The following is a 23409-nucleotide window of genomic DNA, read 5'->3' as shown; positions in this document are numbered from 1 at the left end:
AAATTGTGTTCATGTAAATTTCCTATTGATATTAACATGTTATGTGTACTTTTTATTTTAAAAAATGAATACTAGTGATGCATTTGTTTAATCTTGGTCAAATATTAGATGGCTATGTATTCAAGGGTATCCAATATGCAGGTACAGCAAGGTTTTCCTAGGATCAGGAGTAGTGCGTTCAGCCCCTCGAGCCTGTTCCACCATTCAATCAGATCATGCCTGGCCTGTACCTCAAATCGGTTTATCTGACTTTGATCCATATCCTTTGAAACCCTTACCTTAAAAAAAAACCTTATCAATCTCGGTCTTGAAAATTTCTATTGACCCAGCATCCACAGCCTTTTGGGGCAGAGTTCCAGATCGCCACTGCCCTTTGTGTGGAAAAAGTGCTTCCTGACATCACCCCTGAAAGGCCTAGCTTTAATTTTAAGATTGTGTCTCCTTATTCTGGATTTCCCCCACCAGAGGAAATAGTTTCTCTCTATCTACCCTATCAAGGCATTTTAAACTCCTCGATTTAGATCGCCCCTCAATCTTCTAAATTCATGGGAATATAGGAACATAGGACGACAAGCTAAATTTATGCAAACTGTCCTAATTTAACCCTTTCAGCCGCTGTATCATTCTGGTGAATCTGAGCTGTAACCTCTCCCAGGCAAACATATCCTTCCTAAGGTGCAGTGCCCAGAACTGAAAGCAGTACTCCAGATGGGGTCTGACCAAGGCTTGGTATAACTGAAGCATAACCTCCTCCCCTCTGTATTCTAGCACCCTTGAAATAAAGATGAACAGTTCATTAGCCTTTTAGATTACTTTCTGTACCTGTGCGCTAGCTTTTAGTGATTTGTGTACATAGACACCCAATTCTTTTTGCACCTGCACAGTTCCTAGTTTCTCACCATTAATAAAATATTCCGATTTGTCTTACCTGGATCCAAAGTGGATGACCTCACACTTCACCACATTGAACTCCATCTGCCTCAGTTTAGCCCACTCACTTAATCTGTCTGTGTCCCTTTGTAACTTCTTGCACCCATCTGCATAACCTACTGTGTCTGCTACCTTAGTGCCTTCTGCAAACTTGGATACACAACTCTCTATTCCTTCATCCAAATCATTGATGTATATGGTGAAAAGCTGAGGCCCCAGAAGAGAACCCTGGGGAGAACAGCACTTGCCACATCCTGCCAATCAGAGTACGCTCTCTTTATCGCTACTCTCTCTGTCTCCTACCTCTCAACCCATGTTGCAAGATTGTCTCTGGTTTTGTGTGCTTTCATTTTTGCTAATCTCTTGTCAAATGCCTTATAGAAGTCCATATAGATAACATTCGTAGACACTCCCTTATCCGCCATGTTAATGACCGTGGGGGAGGGGGGGGGGGGAATTCAACTAGATTAGTCTGATATGACTTGCTCTTTACAAATCCATACTGACTCTCTGATCAACTTATACTTGTCCAAGTGTTCAATCACTCTAGCCCTGATGACAGATTTCAGTAACTTCCCCACAACAGATGTCTGTAGTTAATTTGCGGGTAGTTACCTGGTTTCACACTCCTTCCCTTCTTAAATAATGGAGTGATATTTGCAATTTTTCAATCCAATGGCACAATTCCCAAATCAAGAGAGGTTTGGAAAATTATGATTAAACGATCTGCAATTTCCTCACCTATTTATTTTAATACCCGGGGGTGGAAACCATCAGGTCCTGTAGATTTGTTTGTCTGAAGTCCTGTTATTTTCTCCATCACCATTTTTTTTAACTTGTATTAAATCCAGTAAGTTCTTCACCTTGATTATTTTTAGTTTCCCTTTATTTTATTATTTTCCTCTGTTGTGAAGCTGGATACAAAGTACTCATTTAATCAGTCTGCCATTTCCTTAGTTTACTGATGGGGGATACAGGTCTCCACTTCTGAATCTCTACATGATTGATTCCTGATCAGCTAAGCTCGGGTGAGGTGTCAAGTAGAGGACGTGTGCCTCCTCCAATTTGTTTTTAAATTAACTTTTCCCCAATGGGGGATTCCATTTGGTGGGCTTCAACACTCTGGCTCGGCTTCTTCCTGACCTTTCAGCCATTGAATTGTGAAGGGCTTAGGGAGCCAAAAGGGACAGGATTTAATGATAAGGGTGGAAATGGTCTTTCTATAAAACTCCACGGGCAGGATTTTCATTGGGCCGTGGAGGCGGGATTGGAGGTGTGTGGGGGGTTAAAATTCCGAAATCGGGGGGGCACGAACCCATCCCGCCCCCAACCCGCCTCCATGCTAGTTTCAAAGGAGGCGGGTACCCGCCCCGCACTGGGACCCGCTTCCCCGAGGCGGGAAGGGGATTAGTGCCAATTAACTGCCTGTTAACAGGCAGTTTTTAGCCTAATTCCTATTTTCATTCTTGAAGTGTGGGATTCCCGACGGCTCTAAACCACGCCAAGTTAGCGAGGCGGGCCGTCGGGATGAAGGGCTTGGAGGGGTCGAGATGTCCGGTGTTCAGGTGAGTGATGGGTGCATGAGTGCAAAGGTAAGTGTGTTTGGTGTGTGTAAAGTGTTTAAAGAAGTTTTACTTACCTTAACAGCCTTCCTTCCTTCAGGTCTCGGGAGTCCCTCATCTCACCGGCACAGAAAGCAGAATGGCTGCGAGCTGTCAAAAATTGCAGCTTTCTGTTCTGGGGAGATCTCTAAATCATCCTGAGAGGAAGGAATTAACTTAGAATACAGATTGTCAGTGTTTGACAGCTTCAAGCAGCTGTGAAACGCTGATATTTCATCTGTCAAAAGGTCTTGACAGATGAAATATCGATCTGTGATGTCACCTGTTGCCGGGTGGCCCTTAATTGGCCTGCTGAGCCCGCTGGGCGGGCTCAACAAGGTCAATCAAGCCAAGATCGCGTGGGTTGGCTAGAACTCGATGGAGGCGGGACTACAACCCCGAAAGTTGTAGTCCCGACTCCTCAATGAAAATCCAGCCCCATGTGTTATTTTTGTGCCCATATTTATCATTTTTACCTTTTTGACATTCTTACAAATTCTAGACATGCCATGTGAATGGGACTTGCCATACAGTGATTTTGAATTGAGGCACCAGTGCCACCAAATAAAGGCCCTATTTTATTGGCAGCTTAGCCCATGCTCAATGCGTGGAGCTACTACAGGAGACTTTGGTTTATCTGGAGGTTATATGTCCGGAATACTCGATCTAACGGCAAAAATCAGGAGCCGTTTTCTATAAGTTTTTTTAGTTCTCGTTGCTTTTTTTTTCCCCAGTCTGGCACTGCAAGGTCTGTAGCTATAGCAACAGCTTCAGCTAGAGACGCTTGCAGCTGCAGCCAATTGTTTTGAAGCTGTTGCTAAACAACAGGGTTTGTTGATTCACACAGAGCTTTTCAGTTCCGTATCTCTCAACATTAACGCTGGTATGTCCGGCACTTTTGATGGTACGGCACCACCTCGGTCCCGTCAGTGCCGGATATCGGAAAGTTTCCTGTATCAAGAAAGTTGCTGTTTAATGTCTAAGATGTTGCATAGAATTTACAGAATCGAAACAGGCCATTGGGCCCAAGAGGTCTATGCTGGTGTTTATGCTCCACATGAGCCTCCTGCCACCTTACTTCATCTCACCCTATCAGCATATTCTTCTATTCCTTTCTCCCTCATGTACTGATCGAGCTTCCCCTTAAATGCATCAATGCTATTCACCTCAACTACTCCCATATAGTAGCAAGTTCCACATTCTAACCACTCTGTGTAAAGAAGTTTCTCCAGAATTCCTTATTGGATTTATTTGTGACAATCTTGTATTTATGACCTCCTAGTTTTGCACTCCCCACAAGCGGATATATTTTCTCTACGTCTACCCTATCAAACCCCTTCATAATTTTAAAGACCTCTATTAGGTCACCCCTCCGCCTTCTCTTTTGTAGAGAAAAGAGCCCCAGCCTATTCAGTCTTTTCTGATAGTTATAACCTCTCTGCTCTGTTATCATCCTTGTAAGTCTTTTTTGCAGCTTCTCCAGCACCTCTATCTTTTTTTTAAATGGAGACCAGAAATGTGCACAGAGGGACCAGAACTAGCACTGTATTTTGTCTTAGTTAGCTGAATGTTGTTCCTTCCCTCTCTTAGCTAGTCTGTTAAATGAGTCACCATGTAGCAGTGTAGCAATGCAGTAAACAGGAGAAAAAAGTTAATGTTCTGGGACTTGTGGGCTAAAGCATAACCCCTGGTCATGCAGAGGCAATTAATAATTAAACGATTGTGACTCCCTGGCTGGGTGACACAGAATGGGAGTAAACTGGGAGACGTTTCTTTAAAAAGAAAATTTGGCTTCTAATTGTGTGAAAGTACAGCAGATGAGATGGTCTAAGTTTGAAATATAGCATCCACTATGTGTATGTTTTAGATGTGGTCATTGCCTTTTTTAATCCTTTGAGTGCTGAATGTCCCCTGCATTTTTTGAGTACACTGTATTTCTCTGTCCCTGATAAACTAGTAGAGTTTCTACTCTAGTGCTTTTTCCCCTGTACCCTTTAATGTTTCTTCAAGTGTTTACCTAACTTCCTCTTAAATGTGATTGAGTTCGCTTCATTAGCAACTTGTAATGCATTCCATAGTCTAATAACCCTTTGTATGGGGGGGAAAAAATATTCTGACTTTCCCCCTTCATACTTCTAGTTTTTATCCCCTTGTTACCAATTCACCAACCAGTGGAAATTATCTTTCACTATTAAATGGAATTGGAGAAATGTGTTTGAATAAGATTTTTTTTTAAAGGAAAAACAGTATTGCAGCCCTCATTGTGCTAGTCCATTAAGCAGTGCAATAGCCCATCATATTGGTGTATGAATTTTCTATGTCATAATTTTCTGTCATTGTGTGTACAATCCCTCCCATGTGGGCTCCTGATCTCCAGACAAGGCATTAAGCAGCACTGAGACTTCCTCCACTGAGGTGGAGAAAAATCTGCGCAGAAATCGGACCACCCTCATACACCACCTGGCAGTTGGTTACAAAGTCCTGTTGGAAGAGACCTGTTGGCAATTAAGGGATATGTAGCTTAGTTTTGCTGGCCTAAAAAGGAGAGGGAGGAATAGGTTTACAACATTTCTGTGACATGGTCTACAACCAAGCTTCTTACCAGGGGAAAAAAGGTGGCAGAGAAAGAGATTGCTCTACTGTTGATTTGCATTGGTGGAGTTTAGTTAATGCAGCTGCTCACCAATGGCATAAGTGCATCATCAGTAAACTTGCCATAGGAAAGAAAGGAACTGCAGATGTTGGAAATCCTGAAATAAAAGCAGAAAATGGTGGAAATACAAGGCAAGTTCATCAGCTTCTGTCAGAACAGACGGGTTAAGGTTTTGGGTGTAGACCCTTTCAGAGAAGTGAGCGCTGGAAGATAAATGAGCCCATTAATGAAACTGAACAGAGGTGGGAAAGGGAGTGCAGGGAGGACGAGAGATAATTGTTGGAATGCCCAAACCGGTTTTAATCTGTCGAGGGGGCTACATTATCAGTCGATCCATGCAATTGGTTATTAGTTATGATGTAATGAAACATCTTGAATGTCACCAGACTTCTTGCAGTGTTGTGTTTGTCATGTCATGTTGGTTGGAATCATTTTGACAGCTTGAGTTTATGCTATTTGTTGGAAGTTAAAAGCACTGAGGAATACAGTCGTGTCTTTTTGTTTCAGAAGACCAGATTTTTTACCCCCAGGAGATTCTCATCTTTTTGCCTCTTGCGTATTTTTGTCATGTTTATAGTTGTGTTTATTTCCATTCTCCACAGGAGGGATGAGCAACCGCAGTAGGTCTTCGAGGCGGGGAATGGGCAGTCTGACGTCCGCAGCCAGCAGCAGCCTGCTCGACATTGACCCAGTCATTCTCATACAGCTGTTGGACCTGAAGGACCGGAGTAACATGGAAAACCTGTGGGGCCTTCAGCCACGCCCACCAGCTTCCCTCCTACACTCCGCAGGTAGTGTGCTCAGCCTGTAATTTATAACGCAAGATGCTCTGTGTGCAACACTTAAAAGACATCCCGTTAGAACTCCAAAACTAGGGGCCTTAAATACAAGATCGTCCACAATAAATCCAACTGGGTATTTAGGAGGTGCTTCTTTACCCAGAGAGTGGTCAAAATGTGGAACTCACTACCATAAGGACTACTTGAGGCAACTAACATTGTTGCATTTAAGGGAAAGCTAGATAAACGCATGAGGGAGAAAGGAATAGAAGGTCATGCTGATAGGGCTACATGAAGTAGGGTGGGATGAGGCTTGTGTGGGGCATAAACATCAGCATGGACCAATTGGGCCAAATGGCCTGTTTCCCCACTAAATTCTACGTAATTCTGGCGTCGCCTCGAGCCCAGACGATCATTTCAGCTTCCTACAACTTGTATTCCGAACTTCCCTGCAGCCCCCGGGAAAATAACAAAACAATCACTTTAATTTCTACACTTGAGTTTGTCGACAGAAATGACAGTATTTGGGACTAAGTCAGATGTTCAATTGGTGAAATATTGTGGTAACCAGGAATGAACAAGGCACTTTGAGAGAATTATAATTTTGATAAAATAGAAGCGCACACTCCATGCTGACTGTTGCTGCTCCCCAGTTATTTAAATGCTTATGATTTTTGGACAACAAGTAACTGCTTAAAGTTTTGTTTTACCCCATTGGAAAGAAAGTCTTGCTTTTCTTTAGCGCCTTTCACGATGTCCCCAAGCGCTTTACAGCCAATGAAGTACGTTTTGAAGTGTAGTCACTGTTGTAAAGTAGGAAAAGCATCATTAGTGCAGTATACATTTGCTGTAACTCTGTCATTGATTAGTAAGATCCTGGTTCTTCTTTCATGGCCTTCATTTTTAGGCTATCTCTTTGTGTTGGGGGAGATTGCATGGCAGACTGCAGGATGGAATAGTAGAATGCAGATTAGCGCATGCAATTCTTCTTCCTCTACCTCTTCTGCACAACCCCTCCCTAATTTGGGCATAATATTTTATCTGTGCTGAGTGGAGTCCCACACCTGAATGGTGCAATGTTCCCTCGTGCCTTCGAGCATATCCTAGGCCATCCCTTCATCTATGGTACAAGGCTACTGTGTGGAGAGCAGGTAGAGAGAATATGTTACAGGTGCTGCTGAAAAAGCTTGGGGTTTTTCATCCTGAACCCTGCGTTACATAGAATTACATAAAATTTACAGCACAGAAACAGGCTATTCATCCCAACAGGTCTATGCCAGCGTTTATGCATCACATGAGCCTCTCCCACCCTACAACATCTAACCCTATCAACATGTCCTTCTATTCCTTTCTCCCTCACATACTTACCTAGCTTTCCCTTGAATGCATCTATGCTATTCGCCTCACCTCAATTGCTCCATGTATTAGCAAGTTCCACATTCAGCCCATTCTCCTGAATTCCCTATTGGATTTATTAGTGACTATCTTATATTTCTTCCCCCCCCCCCCCCCACCCAAGTGAAAATATCTTCTCTACACCTACCCTATCAAACCCCTTCATAATTTTAATGACATCTATTAAGTCACCCCTCAGCCTTCTCTCTTCTAGATTCCTGTTCAGTCACTCCTGATAGTTATATGTATGTGTAGACTAACACCAGGAAAGTCTGCTGTTAGTATCTGGATTCCTGACCATCTCTAAACCAGCACTCTGGGGCTGAGCTGAGGGTCATCAGCGTGAGTATTCAAATTGACATCTTCTAATCTCCTTTCTTGCTCCAAGGCACTTTTATGGTAGTGAGTTTATCCAGTGAGTTCCTGAGCTATACTGACCAGTAAGGTCCCAGGTTAAATCTCTGATTTGTGCTGAGTGAGCTGAATTTATTCACTGACAGTAAGAGCACTGCAACTGGTCTCCACACCCTAGGTTGAGGGTTGGAAATTTGGCAACTGCTGACTGTCGCCTCACACCTGAGAGGTTTTTAAGTAAAGTAGTATATGTTTTATGTTTTAATGGACTTGTTCATTGTTTCTAAAAAGAGTTTCCCTCCTTTATATATTAGCTCAATGTCGTAAAGATCGTGACCAGCGGAGACAGCAGACTGTGCGCCGATCGCCTCCCGATTCTGGGGTTCTGAAGAGGTTGAAGGCCCAAATGGCTGAAGTCAGGAGCAAAATGTCTGAAGTCAAAAGCCAGATGTCTGAGGCGAGAGGTAGCACAGTACCGTGTGCCGATTTGGGGTCAAATTGTATTGCTCATGCAGGGGAGCAGGGACCATCAGGGAGCTGTGGAATTGACAGCATCCGGAGACATGAATCAGGGCTAGACCTCCTTTCAAATTACATAACATTTGGTGAGTGATGACCCATGGCCTTGCAACACACTTGCCACGTGATCAAACGGAAGAATGTAAGATGACCTAGTTATTGGTGTTATTACATGTGTTGTATAATTGATTTTAGCTCTATTTGAAGATAAAATGTTCAAATTTGAAAACCACATCACTAAGTTATGCTCAGCATGGATATCTCCAGTACTGTCTGAGCAGTTTTCAGAGCCTGTTTTATTTTTTAAAAATTCCCTTGCCAATGTGTCGATACCACTTTAATATTCATAATCATACAATATGTATAGTATATCTTCGCTAAGTCTCAATTTAAAATGTGTATTATTTATATAAATTGTGCCCCACTGACCTAACCAACACCTCCCTTACTCAGGAAGTTGGCCACTTATTTTGGATCCCAACCAACATTACTGACTGTCTGCCAAGTAAAGACGAATCTTAGTAGGAATGTAGGCACAGCCACAAGTAAAGACGAATCTTTGTGCAATGGCTGTGCCTACATTCCTACTATCGCAATGCAGCAACAGCCGATCATGGTGTGCAAGAGGGAGGATGAAAAGTATCGTCATCAGAAATGGGAAACAGCCCTACAGAAGTTCAGGACTGAGGTTTAAAATTGAATCTTTGTAGAAACAGTTACAATTTCTGAAAAGTCCATTTCTTGTCCCCTGGGATCAGCTGTGGTGTGCCGAGAAGGTCCGATTTCACAAGTGAAAGGCGAGAATAATTGCACGTTAATTAGACTCCCCAGATATTGCCAGAATCAGAAGTAGCTTTAGTTTGGTTGTAGCCAAGGTGCAGCTGATTCCCTTGACATGCTACAACTGACCCTGCCACGGAAGCGGAATGTAACCGCTAGCCCGGGCACCTTGCTGAGTTGACCACTCTTGACAGTCCCTCGGGTGGTTGACTTAGTGAGATTCCTCTGTGTGTATATATGAGCTGACCATGTGTGAGATTACACGTTGTGCAATGCTGCTATCCTGTTTAAACAACTGGGGGGTTTGAAGCTTAAATCTGAAATATATCAAGTTATAGGTCGTCGTGTTCAGCATGATCTCTGCAGTCCTGTTCAAGTGGCATACAACATATTTTTATTCTCATTTGTGTGGAAGCATCATCAGGCGTAACATACATTCAAGCGTGCTGTTAAAACAGCAAAAAACTTAAGTTTCGGTTAAGTACAGTTTTCATCCAAATGCTCTTTTATGTACTTATAAGTACAAGTTTGCTTTGTTACAAGGGTCATTTTTTCAGGGGTGAACCATGTTTTCTTCAACATATGCAGTTTGTGTTTGAGAGAGAATAATGATGCCGTCGCAAAAAACCTTGCTGGATCTCTTGGCTGGTAGAAATCCAAGGTAGCAATTTCCTACTTGGACCGCTCCAATTGACCGTCTAACAGCGAAGCCTAGCACTGATGAAGAATTATACCCGAAATGTCGACTTGTCTTTTCTCTTTACAGACTCCGACTTGAGCTGCTGTGTATTGCAAGCACATTTTGTTTTTGTTTCTAGCGCTTCGAATTCCTTTCACTATACCAGGCTGCTGGGGTGCAGACCATTTGACTAAAGCTGTGTTTCACGTAATCCAGTTCTGGTCAAACTAATAAATATCATCTTTAACAAAAGAAACTGGAAATCTGAAATAAAAACAGAACATGCTGGAAATTGACAGCAGATCCATCAGTATTTGTGTAGAGAAAAGATGGGCTGACTGCTCAGGTGAAGATCTAATTTCGAGGTCCTGACAAAAGGCTTTCACCTGAAACACTGACCCATCTCTTTTAATAGGTGCTGACCGAGCTGCTTTGTATTTCCAGTATTTTTCTGCTTATACTACTCATTACCTTTTTAGTTGGAGAGTGTGACCCAGCTGGGTGAGGCCGTTAAAGACTGTGAAGAGTGTGACACAGTCACATTTTCCCCATGTTCCCCCCCCCCCCCCCCCCCCCCTTAACCAGTTATCGTGGTTACTATTGGAGTCACTAGGGGGTAGATAAAATCCTGCAGACAGTGGACATTAAATTTACTAAATGGACCTTCCTGGCCCTGAGAAGTATCTCTGTTCTGAACTTGCAGCACTCCATTCTCTCAGATCCAACCCCGACATTGTCATTAAACCTGCTGACAAGGGTGGTGCTGTTGTTGTTTGGCGCACCGACCTCTACCTAGCGGAAGCTGAACGCCAACTCTCCGACACCTTCTCCTACCTCTGGCTGGACCATGACCCCACCACCGAACATCAAGCCACTGTTTCCAAGACTGTCACTGACCTCATCTCCTCTGGAGATCTTCCCCCCCACAGCCGCAAACCTCATGTCTCCTTTCCTGTTCTGAAGGAACTGACTCAGTGCAGTACAGTGTCATAAGTGTTGGGACTCCTCCAGTATCTCAACTAAGTGACTTCTAAATGTGTTTGTGTGAGCTGTGTCACTGGGTGTTGGTAGATTACTTTAATGTGGAGGTATCGTAGCCAAGTCGAATACAGCTCTCGAGCAACAGCCGCACATGCACTTCCAGCAGAGGTCACTGGGTAGAGATCCGGAGCAGCAATTGTGGCATTTTTCTTTCCCTCCCTAACTCAGTAGTGCTGGAGCCAATAGTAGTGCCCCAGCTGCAGCACCGCCTGAGCTCAACTAATGACACAGATTGGGAATCAAATCTATAACCAACTGGTGTGTGTGACTTAGTACCGCACCTTCAGGCCACCGGGAACTGACCACACTTATTTAAAAGTCAAAATTAATTCTATTCCGTCTGTATTAACGTTTTGTAGAGTAGCGTGATCGCAAAGCTCTTTGTGTTGAGTGCTTGACTTGAGACTTTCCTCTCCCCACCCCCCCAAATAAGAAATCAGCTTTTATGTGCAGCAGGCAGTCAAAGATACTCCATGAAAATAAAGCTCTAAACACTTTGTGAAATGTTCTAAAGTGCTGAAATCTAATGCTGAATGATCAACTCGGAGTTGCCTTGGAAACAGGACTGATCTGCTTGAGAGTACATTCTGGTCAGCCTTCAGCCTGTTCCTTCTGACGTCAAAACAGTAAATGCCCCGTGAGCATGAATTTGATTTGGTGAGCACTTTAGGAAAGTCTTTGTGAAAAGGACATTAAAAAAGAATGAAAAATACTCAAGTGGGCTGGGTGTTTGTTTGTGGCAAGAATCTATAGCAAGCTTGGACAATGAAGGAAATTGATCTCAATAAACAGGCCTGTCAGCTTCTATAAAGAGAAAAGAGATGTAGGCTCTTCCAAAATGTTGACCTGTCTTCAGTTTCTCATGGACTTGCTTTTATTTTAGATTTCTAACATCTGCAGTTTTTCTTTAATTTGAGAAGAATTAATCCTCTGACAAATTGCAATCCTGCTTTTTCACTACAATCGTTCTTAAAATATTTTTTTTAAAGCAGAAGCTGGGCTTCAAGGCAGTAGCAATTGAGTTTGTGGGGTTAAGCTGACGTAAAAATGGATGAGCTATTAACTTGCAAAATCTCTTCCTTCGATTTGCCTTTTCAGCATCCACCAAGAAATGTGTATCTCCAAAACACAGTCGCTCGAGTCCAGGGACCAGCCTCTGTCTCCGGAGAGCACTGGAGTGTGGGGATAAGGATCTCTACTGTCAGGAGAATGGTCAACTCAGCACAGGAGGTAATCGTTGTAATTTGTTTTGATGCTCTAGTTTTTTTTTAAATGCTATATAATGTGGTAAATAAGTATCTATTCTTGTAGTCACCAAAGGAGGTTGGTTACATCCAGAAACTTAACCCCTCAATAATACAAGGGGGTAGAAGTTATGCTGCAGCTATACAAAACCCTGGTTAGACCACACCTGGAGCACTGAGCAGTTCTGGGCACCGCACCTTAGGAAGGATATATTGGCCTTGGAGGGAGTGGAGCGTAGGTTTACCAGAATGATACCTGGACTTCAAGGGTTAACTTACGAGGAGAGATTATGCAAATTAGGGTTGTATTCCCTAGAATTTAGGTTAAGGGGTGATCTGATCGAAGTTTTCAAATATTAGGGGAGCAGATAGGGTAGATAGAGAGAAACTATTTCTGCTGGTTGGGGATTTTAGGACTAGGGGCCATAGCCTAAAAATTAGAGCCAGACCTTTCAGGAGTGAAATTAGGAAACACTTCTACACACAAAGGTAGAAGTTTGGAACTCTCTTCCGCAAACGGCAATTGATGTTAGATCAATTGTTAATTTTAAATCTGAGATTGATAGCTTTTTGTTAACCAAAGGTTTTGAGGGATTTGGGCCAAAGGCGGCGGGTATATGGAGTTAGATCACAGATCAGCCATGATCTCCCTGAGTGGCAGAGCAGGCTCGAGGGGCTAAATGGCCTCCTCCTGTTCCTATCTTCCTATAATTAGGGCAAATGATTTGGCACAGAGCGACATTCTGTTAATTTCTACACTTATTAAATGTAGCATGATTTGCTGCTGGAGAACCACAAATTTTGCATCAGAAATCCCGGGTGCAAATTAAATGCTGATGTCTGAGTGATGACAAATGACTTGCCACAACAAATGACTTGCCCTACCTATAATACGTCCATACCTTCACTTCTAACCTTGGAACTAGGCCCCGTGCCCATGCTTGTTCAGATGCCTGCTAGTATAAACTGTTAGCCAGCTTTAATGTTCCATGTTCCCTGAGGCGTTCCACTTCTGGCTCTCACTGCTGTCCTTCTGGTACTGCCTGACGAAGTAAGCCTGCACATACGTACACAACATCTGATATAGTGACTCCTTTTCAACACGTGCAAGCATTTAGTGATTAACAGGATATAGTCAACAAAATCTACCCATGAGCACTTGATTATCAAGCTTGGACTACACATCTTAGTGCAAACGAGGATAATGGGTATATACCCTGGAAAGTCATTTTGGGGAAATACTGGATTTTCTTTAAAAAATAAATAAATAAATAAATAAATAATTGTTGTATGTGTAGGATCATCAAAGCCCAGCAGTAGACAAGGATCTCCACATTCTATAACAAAATCGAACGATTCAGAGGCTCCATCAACCTGTAAGGTCGAGGACAGGGCTTTCACTGTTGCTGCGCCCGAAATATTCAGCAACTCAGCACTGAATGGATTGACGTCACTGGAACTGACACGGAAAGTTGTCACATTAGGGTGAGAGCATAAAGTGTGTACTTAAACCCTTCTCCCTCTTGCATGTCTTCCTGTGCCAAACAGGGTTGCAAGCGACCTCCTCTTGGTGCCTTCCCCAGTATTGCTGTTGCGTTATCTGTTTGCCAATTCCACCCAAAGTAGGGGAAGTAGTTGACTTTGACCCATAACCTCAAGCTTAAAATTTTGCTGTATGGGGTATAGTGTCCAAACCTGTCTCTCTCTACGCAATACCAACCTTTGCGAAAGGACATCATTTGAATTTATATTGCCGTTTATCGTGTCTCAAAATTAATTTTGAAGTGTAGCCACTGTTATTATGTAGACAAACAGCAGCCAATTTAAGTACAGAAGGATCCCAAAAGCAGCAAATGAGAAAATGACCAGAGAATTTTCTTTTGTTGGTAATTAAAAGAGGAATGCTGGCCAGGATATCAGGAGAGCTTCCTGCTCTTCGAATGATACTGTGCGATCTTTAACGTCCACACGAGCCACCACATTCGCTTTAATGTTTCATCAAAAGCGGCACCTCCTGACAATGCAGCACTTCCTCAGAACTGTATTGTCGACCTAGATGATTTGCTCAAGTCCTGGTCTGGAGCTTGAACTCAACCTGTTGACCCAGAGGCAAGAGTCCCACCAACTAAGCCAAGCTGACATTTCAGTTGCAATGAGTTGTGTACATTAATGTCGTTTATTTTTTTGCTCCTTGGCCATTTCTAGCCCCTATTTATGATTATTCGCAGATAGTTTGTGGTTTATAGTCTGCAGCATGGCATTCACAGGTTCTCATCCAAAAAAAAAGTGTTCTTTTCAAAAGGAAGTATTAATGAAGTCGTTTGTTCAAAGTATAATAAAGATTAAAGACACTTGTGATAGCGCTTTTAACGTCAATGCAGTAGTTGAACTATCAGTAATTATATTCCTAATCTGCACCATCAAACTGAATAAGTACTGCTTCTTTAATAGGTTGATAATCAGATAATGGGTTTTCAACAAATCGAGTTGACAAGAATAGCCTTTGAGTGAAGTTGCTTGTGTTTAGTTTGAAGACCTTTATTAACCTTTTTTACTGTGTGCCTGCTCTCAGGTCAGTCCCCCAGTGCTGTTTCACAGATGGCCAGCAACGCTCCGACCCAGAGAATGCAGTCACTGCAGGAACACATGCTTCACCTTTTGAGGGTACGTCGGTCAGGCCAGAGGAAGGTAAGGTCTCAGCTTACAGCACTTTTGTAGTTTCCGTTGCATTGTTGGTGAAATGACAAGGGAGCCCAGTACACCATCTCTGTGCCTCAATGATATAAAAGATGTAATAGCAGAGCACTTGGAAAACAGTGACAGGATCGGACAAAGTTAACATGGATTTACAAAAGGTAAATCATGCTTGACTAATCTACTGGAATTTTTTAAGGATGTAACTGGTAGAATAGATAAGGGAGAACCAGTGGATGTGGTGTATTTGGACTTTCAGAAGGCTTTCGATAAGGTCCCGCAGAAGAGATTAGCGTGCAAAGTTAAAGCACATGGGATTGGGGGTAAGGTACTGACTTGGATAGAGAACTGGTTGGCAGACAGGAAGCAAAGAGTTGGAATAAATGGGTCTTTTTCCGAATGGCAGGCAGTGACTACTGGGGTACCGTAGGGATCAGTGCTAGGACCCCAGCTATTCACAATATATATTAATGATCTAGACGAGGGAACTAGATGTAATATCTCCAAGTTTGCAGACGACACAAAGCTGGGTGGGCGTGTGTGCTGTGAGGAGGATGCGGAGAAACTCCAGTATGATTTGGACAGGTTGGGTGATTGGGCAGATGCAGTATAATGTGGATAAGTGTGAGGTTATCCACTTTGGTGGCAAAAACAGGAAGACATTATTATCTGAATGGCAATAGATTGGGAAAAGGGGAAGTGCAATGAAACCTGGGTGTCCTTGTGCACCAGTCGCTGAAGGTAAGCATGCAGGTGCAGCAGGCGGTTAAGAAGGCAAATGGTATGTTGGCCTTCATAACGAGAGGATTCGAGTACAGGAACAAGGATGCCTTGCCGCAGTTGTACAGGGCCTTGGTGAGACCACACCTTGAGTATTGTGTGCAGTTTTGGTCACCTTATCTGAGGAAGGATGTTCTTGCCATGGAGGGAATGCAGCGAAGATTCACCAGACTGATACCTGGGATGGCAGGAATGACGTATGAAGAGAGATTGGGTCGATTAGGCTTATATTCACTAGAGTTTAGAAGAATGAGAGGGGATCGCATTGAAACTTATAAAATTCTAACAGGACTAGACAGACTAGATGCAGGAAGGATGTTCCCGATGGCAGGGGAGTCCAGAACCAGGGGTCACAGTTTAAGGAAAATGGGTAAGCCATTTAGGACTGTGATGAGGAGAAATTTCTTCACTGAGTGTTTTGAATCTTTGGAATTTTCGACCCCAGAGGGCTGTGGATGCTCATTAAGTATATTCAAGACTGAGATAATAGATTTTTGCGAACCACGGGGATCGAGCGGGAAAGTGGAGTTGAGGTCGATGATCACCCATGATCTTATTGAATGGCGGAGCAGGCTCGAGGGGCCGTATGGCCTGCTCCTGCTCCTATTTCTTATGTGCTTGTGTATATATAGTGCTTTCTCTCATACCGGTGGAAAGTGTCTGTCAATACACTCTGCTTAACCTTGAGTTCTTTTCGCAGCCGTGTCGCTTGAAAAGAAGGCCCTTCATTTGCTGCCTGGCATGAGCAGTGACAGTGAGAGCGAATGCGATACTGAGAATGAGGAGCACGAAGGAAACATGTCCACTGAGCTCGTGACTCGTAACTTTGCTACTCAGAGCTCTGGCGAAGGTATGAAAGCATGGGGCTCCAGGCTGAAACCTAGATTTTCACTTTTGGGAGGGTACTGTCAATAATACTTTTTTTTAATTGCCCACCATTGGTGAACTTTTTTTTTAAAAACAGTGTCATAATTTGGAGAATAGCTTGGAAGAGTTGCATACAAATGTAGAAGAAAGCTGGATTAATGCTGAAATAAAAACAGAAAATGTAAGTGCACAGTAGGTCAGTCAGCATCAGTAAAGAGAAAAGACAGGCAATGGCATTTTGGTTGTGCGTACCATGCATCGGAACTGGTTCTGCTGTAGGATACACACCCAAAAACGCCAGAGGTCCGGGAATCTGACCCGCAAAGAGCCAGTAACTCAGTCCTATTTGTGCTTATCTTTCTTACCTGTTGGTTTGTCCTGTATGAATTTTGTAATCTTGGAGGTTTAGAAAGCACTGTTCTTGGTTCTGTTGCCTCATTGGATCTGTATTGTAATTTAGGATTTATCCAATGTAAATAAATTATTGGAATATTGGTTTGAAGTTCATGTGTCCAAGTCTCCACGGTAAAAATGTTCACAGCCTACAAAGACAGAATGTTTGGACATCCCTACACTAGACCAAAATGGGTTGACTTTCACGTCCTCACCACTCGTACTATCATTCCATGGTTAATAGTGTTGTTTTATCAATCTACTGGGCTGTTTTTTAGACAACTTTTTAGAAGTACCTCCTTTATTGCCTTTTCTTTGCCCCAGTTGTCTTTCCTAGCCGCCTCTCTTGAAGACTTTAACTCCACATTTGTGTACATTTAAGTTATGTTCACAGAAATTACACAGTCGCCCTTACAGTATCTGAGCACCACTGGCATCTCTTATTAAATCTATCTTCAATGGTATTGCCCGGAAACTCTCGTAATGTCCTGGCTACTTTATCCAGTGAATAGCTGAACTGCACAGACCGTGAAGGTCCATGATTTGATCTTGGGCCGTGCTGTGTTCGATGCTTTCAGTTAGGGAGGGAAGGGGCCGGCAATAGGGGGTCCTACAAGTTGGTTTTGGTACTCTTGGGAACATCAGCCAGGGTTCCTGCTCCAGAGTATTATCCCGTGACCCCTGTTTGGAAATGTGCATGCATGTGTGACCCTCACCAGTGTACTCTAATAGCCTGCTGATGCTCACTGTGAAGGCTCACAAATGACAGCCACTTGTCTCGGTACCTGTAGAACCGTAATTGTGGGTTGGGAGGGGGTGAATGAAAATTGGGGAGAAGATAAAGAAACGAAAGGAGGGTTATATATTTTTAAATTGAAAGTACAGCAGCTCAGCAGAATGTACCATGGAATGATAGTCTGCGAGGAGGGAATTTCTGAGTCGACCCACCCTACTCTGGTGGGGAGTGGCTGCTGTAGGTATTTGAGAACTGTATACAGTGGTGGGAGAGGGAGTGTGGCTGATCTAAAAGGAGAGGAATGAGTGAGAAAGGGAGTTTAATGTTTTGTGCTGACCATTTCAGCATTTTATGTAACTACAAGAAAGTGGTGGCATAAGGGGTTAACATTTTCTTTACTGCTACTGTTTGAGTAACGAGAGTCTTTGGCGGCGTCCTTGGCTCACCCCAAGGGATGTGCCTCCAACCAGCCAATTTGACAGCGGTGCAGACCTTGGAAACCACAAGAGAGTTTATGACCCACTTTCCCCTCTCTCTGCCAGCCCGATGAATGATGAGTTTGGTGTCTATGAAGGAAGAAAATTGAGATCTATATCATGTGGTTTTTTTTTAAATCAGGTGATCTGGGCAATTCTGGAAGCACCAATTTTGTCAATGGAGAAACAAATGAGACGTAAGTGAACAGAATTTTCCTGTGTTCATTTTAGGCTCCTTCATATATTGTACCCAATACAACCCAACATACTGGAGAAAGAGCTTGGATTGATATTGTTGTCATGACATTTTAAAGCATTTTCAAAGTGGAAAAAACTCCCAAGTCACTTACAGTGGCACTTTTAAACTCCCAGCTGTCTAGTCTCCAATCGTCACAGTCTAGCTTTTGGGCCTCGATATTTCTGCTCTGTCACACCCGCAACTCCTCCTTTGATGCCCTTGTCTCCAGTCAAACCCTTACTCTCTCCCACCCTGATCGTTCCCCTTGGTGAGGCCTCCATTTTCATATCCTTAAGTCCAAGGGACGCAAATTTGAGCGTTTATGACTCGCAACTGGTTTAGCCATTCATCGCCAGATCTGGCTAGACCATGTCAATCACTATCGAGTCCTGCTCACTACTCCAGGATCATCCTGGAATGCAAAGATTAACCTCCTTTTCTCCACTGCCTCCTTTTCTCCACTGCCAACAGTCTTAAACCCCTCTCCCCTGCACCTCATTTGCAACAAGTGCAAGGAGCTCATGGACTTCTTGTCACTAAGATTGAGACCATCCGTTCAGCTGCATCCCTCCCTTCCCCTTGCCACTAAAATGCTGACCACCCAACTTCTCTTCCTGCCCCCTCCATGTTAGCCGATATTGTAAATGGTTCCCTCTCCTATTCCCCTATGCCCCACCCTTTCAAATCTGCCATCATCATCCCCCTTCTCAAACCACCCCCCCCCCCCCCAACCCTTGACCCTTCTGTCCTTGCAGACTAACGGCCCATCTCCAACCTCCCTTTCATCCAGAGTCCTTGAATGTGTTGCCTCCTCCCGAATTGTGCCCCTCTTTCCTGCAATTCCTGGTTTGAACCCCTCCAATATGGGTTCCGCCCCACCACAGTACTGAAATGGCCCTAATCAAAGTCACAAATGTAACTGTGACAGTGGTGCACCTTCCCTCCTCGTTATTCTCGACCTGCCTGGAGCCTTTGAACGGTTGATCCCACCATCCTCCACCAGCACCTCTCCTCGTCCTATTCACCCATCACCCCTGTGCTCGCTGACCTACATTGGCTCCCAGTCCAGCAATGCCTCGATTTTAAAATTCTCATCCTTGTCTTCAAATCCCTCCATGGCCTCGCCCCTCCCTATCTCTGTAACCTCCTACAGCCCCCTGTGTTCCTCCAACTCTGGCTTCTTGTGTACGGTCGCCTTCCCTCAGCCCCACCATTGGCAGTGTGGTGCTCGCTCAGTACACTGAAGTATCATTCTGCACTGTGCTCCATCCAGGAGTGGGGCTTAAACCTACAACTTTCTGACTTATGCTACCAATTGAGCACTAACGCTTAATACAAACTAATGCAGGCACACGTAGTTTACTGGTTATTTGGGAGGAGTTTGTTTTCTGCCCACCCCCCCCCAAACTCTGCTGTAGACACTGACTCCTTGCTGAGATACGATTCAGTAGGCACCAAGCACCCCAATACCTCGTCCAAATAGCTGCTTTTTTGTGTGTGTAAACTTTGACGATGTTATCTGGCAAAAATATATTTTCATATGTTGGATATTTGGGGCTAATAAAGTGCCATTGCTTTGCGAGACCTGCTGGGTTGTTTGTTGTTCTGGACATCGGCTCTCCACTCTCGGCACCCAGTCTGGGGGAATCAGACGGTGATTAGTGACTCTGCAACGCTGTTTGTAATGGTGTACGAGTATCTCCGAGCACGGGGGGAGGGGATCTGCAGCACATGACGCAACCAGGGGAGGCCAGCTACTGCTTTTGCCGAGGGGAAAGGGGAAATCGGAGGTTGAATGATGTGGCAGCAGCTAGTTACAGGACCACAAGTAGGGAGGGAAATAATCTGACCACTCAAACACTTCCCATTGATATTTTACTTTTGGTCTTTTTCTCCACAGATCATAAGGACCTCGTGCACAGAAGATGATATTTTTTATCCAAATTGCAGTGAAAGCCTGGAAGAGGATGAGGAATACTAAAAGAACTTGCCCATCTTTAATAAGTAGGATAAAGGAAATAACCCGTTACCTGTAACATCCCATGTGAAACTAATGCTTGTCTGTTACTCATGCACTACACCAGCCGTATGCTGATGCAGCAAGAGCCCAGTAAAGGTTGCACTGATGGATTTTTTTTCTCTTCTTTCATCAATGGGTCGATGAGTTATGCAGTCATACCTGTGGACAGTGCAACGCCCTGGCTGAATGTTCCCTTCAAAGATGACGGGGCTGCGCCCCAGCATCCTTCCTCCCACAAGCCTGGCGTAAGGCAGCCCTTCCAGGATGTGTTCCAGGATTTAGGCTGCGCCTTCTGAACAAACCAAGCCAATCAAAAACGGTTTAACTGTAAAAGACGAGTGCGTGTTGCAACAGTTCCCTCGTGAGTGTGGTGCAGTGGGAGAGAGGGAGATTCTCTTAACTGAAGCAACGGTCCAAACACTCCCATCATATGTTAAATACTGTATATTGGAGCAGCCCAGCAGATGAGACCTGGCATTAATATTCTGTACGTCGGGCTGTTGGTGCTCTCGCTGCCGTGAATTTTCACATGGCTGACCTGTGAGCTGCCCATTCCAAGCATTCTTTCTTGAGCAAGTCAGAACAACCCTTCTCAAGTAACCTACTTGCTGTCTTTAGTAAAACTTCTGTTCTTCGGCCTCAACTGTCGGTAGGCTAACTTTTTTTTGTAAGGCTATTCTTTTCTGCCCCATCTCCCATTTATTTGGCCAGAACAGTGGGCAGGCAACCTTGTGACCAGGCCCCTGCCGCATTCTCGATTTCCCCCCGGCTGCTGGGAGATCAACATTAGCGACAATAACCCTTCCTCCCTTGTAGGCACCTGGCCTTCCCCCCCCCCCCCCCCCCAAACACACCAGGCGGCATGGCTGAGATTGGGGAGGTGCATTGCCCTAACCCAAGAGCTCCAGTGTGCCTCTTGGGCGTGTCTTTTATATGTGTCCCAGACCACAGTCTTGTCTGTTACTGATGGTTTAGAGATTGTAAAATAACCTATGTGCGTGGACTAACGAACTAATAAACCAGACTAATAAAGAAATAGGTAGGTGTTATTGGTTGATGTAAGCTGAGCCTGTAATTCATGTGTGCTGTGACTCAAAGACCAAATTAGATTCATGAGGGACATCCACAGTGAAGTGTTTTATTTTCCCCGTTCCTAGATTTCATCCTACAAATGCAGTGGACACAGAGTGGAGTGTTAGGTTGAACAAGTACCTACTAGTATTGAGAAAAGTAGTACGGTTGAACTATGCATGTCTAGGCTTTATGCTTCCTGTCCTTTAACCTAATGTGTATTTTAGCAGTTACCCGAACACTCTGGGCTCATTGTGCTCAATTACTTTTTCATGCCTGTGTTCTAACTGGCCATACTAAACTGCCAGCCCCTTGACCCCTTTGCCTAGCTAAAGTCGCACTGTAGCTCTCTGATTTCAGCAGGCAGCAGTCATTTGCCCTGTCGTCCTCATCGTTGACACCGTTAAGATCATAGATTTGTGGCCCTGGTACATGGTGGTACTGTGCATAAAGTATTTCTGAGCAAAAATTCTACAGCTTGACACCATTTATACTCCCTGGTCTAGTGTCAGCAGATTGCTCAGCACATCCACCTCTTATAGTGTGGAGCAGAGCTGTGAGGAAAAACCTCAGTGGCCTGGTGGTTAGCAGTGTTATAAGAGCAAGTGAGCTCCAGGAGTCTCCCAAAACTAAAACCGAACATACTGTATCAAAGTTGGGAATGTTTTGCAGCTGCACTCAGTTTATTTTATCTTTTTTACACCTGATTGTTTGTCAATTATGGATTGTTTCTGGGTCAAGGGTGGAGCTAAGATTCCAACAAAATGTCTTCACATTAATTTATTTCCAGTCAAAGTACCATTTTATTTATTTATTCTATCTCCTGCTTTGGAGCAGCTATTCTGTGCGACCCACTATTTGTACACTTCTCTGCCAAATGCTGTCCTTCCAACAGGCAATCATTTTGTCGTGTTCCTTTTTGTTATGTAGATGTACCTCAGTAGTGCAAACCAGTGTTTCCCTCTGGGAATTCTGCAGAGATTTGTAGCGAGATTCTCAAAGCTGCTGGTTAAAGAGCTGGTGCCTTTCTGTCGAGAGAAATCTTGACACAAATTCTGAGGTGTTGCGCGTGCGTTAGATGTCCCCCCCACCAAAACCTTTATTCGTATGTAACGGCACTTGTGATTGTTACAGATTTGTGTTCTCAAATTTCAGAGCATCTGGGTTTTTTTTTAACAATGTCTCTGTCATAAGCCAGTCTTTAATTGTACCCAAAGTCGAGCATTTGCATATTGCCGAAAATGAAGTATTGGCTGCTGAAATAGCAGGTATTTCCAGTATTTTGTATCGGGTCGGTCAGCATGTGAGAACAAAAGACTTGGTCTGTGTGGGACCCTTCACCCTTCTGTCTCTGATGCTCACCAACCTGCTACGTATTGTCTGATTTATTATTTTTTAAATTTGGTTTCCAGTGTTCACAATTTTTCTTTCGTTGAACGGCAATGAGTGGCGACCGGCATGATTTGCCCGGCTTGCACTGGGAAGCAGTTTCTTTTCTGTAATTCACCCTCTTTTTCCCCCCCCCCCCCCCCCAGCCCACCTTCTTGTATTGTGCCTGTAATGTATTTAACTGCGTCTAACATTACAATTCACATTTTTTAAACACACATTTTGGGGTCGTAGTTTCTGTGAATTTCTTCAGCGCTGCGCTTTGAGGGAACTCCCCATCGAGGGATCTCGCAACAACTCCTTGGTAAATCACTGCTGGCAGTCTAACCCATGTAGTAGGAAGCTGACTACCGATGTACAGTACTGAATTTTACTTGTCCGAATTGCAGTGCAAAGTGCCCTGAACCCTGTTTCTGCGATGCATGTCGACATCCTGTCTAAATGTGATGTGCCTTGCACTGTGAAGTACTGTTTAGAAAGCTGTGCTTTGTTTGTAATGTGTATTCAGTGTTTGCTTTTTAAATACTGTCTCCGTCGTGTTTACATGATCACATTTCTGCACTTTTTTTTGTTAATAAAACTGAACGATACAAACTGTTGGTCAGGGTTTGTTTCCTCTGGGCAGGGCAGGAAGAGTGGGCATTCTAGCGCGATCGAGATGTGGAGCATCTTTCATCAGAGATGCAAAAGAAGGGTTTTCACAGATGATTTTTAATCTGCGAAACATGGGGGGACAGGTACAGATGCTTTTAGCAAAGGAAGATTTGCAT

The 23409-nt window shown here is 43.8% G+C and overlaps 1 protein-coding gene across 6 annotated transcripts in view; it reads left to right on the top strand.

Moving 5' to 3' along the window:
* The window catches only part of trim37 (tripartite motif containing 37), a 101136-nt gene extending 77927 nt beyond the window's left edge, over positions 1–23209 (top strand). For 5 of the 6 annotated variants that reach the window (XM_085964750.1, XM_085964746.1, XM_085964747.1 and 2 more), the window contains 8 exons: positions 5787–5975; positions 8027–8317; positions 11830–11961; positions 13274–13460; positions 14548–14663; positions 16150–16299; positions 18064–18118; positions 20060–23209. In XM_085964750.1, coding sequence (XP_085820876.1) covers positions 5787–5975; positions 8027–8317; positions 11830–11961; positions 13274–13460; positions 14548–14663; positions 16150–16299; positions 18064–18118; positions 20060–20066 — 1127 coding nt within the window. In that variant the 3' untranslated portion in view covers positions 20067–23209. The remainder of the gene's footprint in view (positions 1–5786; positions 5976–8026; positions 8318–11829; positions 11962–13273; positions 13461–14547; positions 14664–16149; positions 16300–18063; positions 18119–20059) is intronic. The other variant, XM_085964749.1, reaches the window with a different exon arrangement.
* Positions 23210–23409: the final 200 nt, after the last annotated feature.

The sequence above is a fragment of the Somniosus microcephalus genome, chromosome 22 (genome assembly GCF_052327205.1).
Source record: "Somniosus microcephalus isolate GS21.2 chromosome 22, FLI_Smic_1.0, whole genome shotgun sequence".
In the NCBI taxonomy this organism is placed as follows: domain Eukaryota; kingdom Metazoa; phylum Chordata; class Chondrichthyes; order Squaliformes; family Somniosidae; genus Somniosus; species Somniosus microcephalus.
Note: the sequence above shows the minus strand (reverse complement) of the source record. Positions and strands in the feature narration are given on the sequence as shown.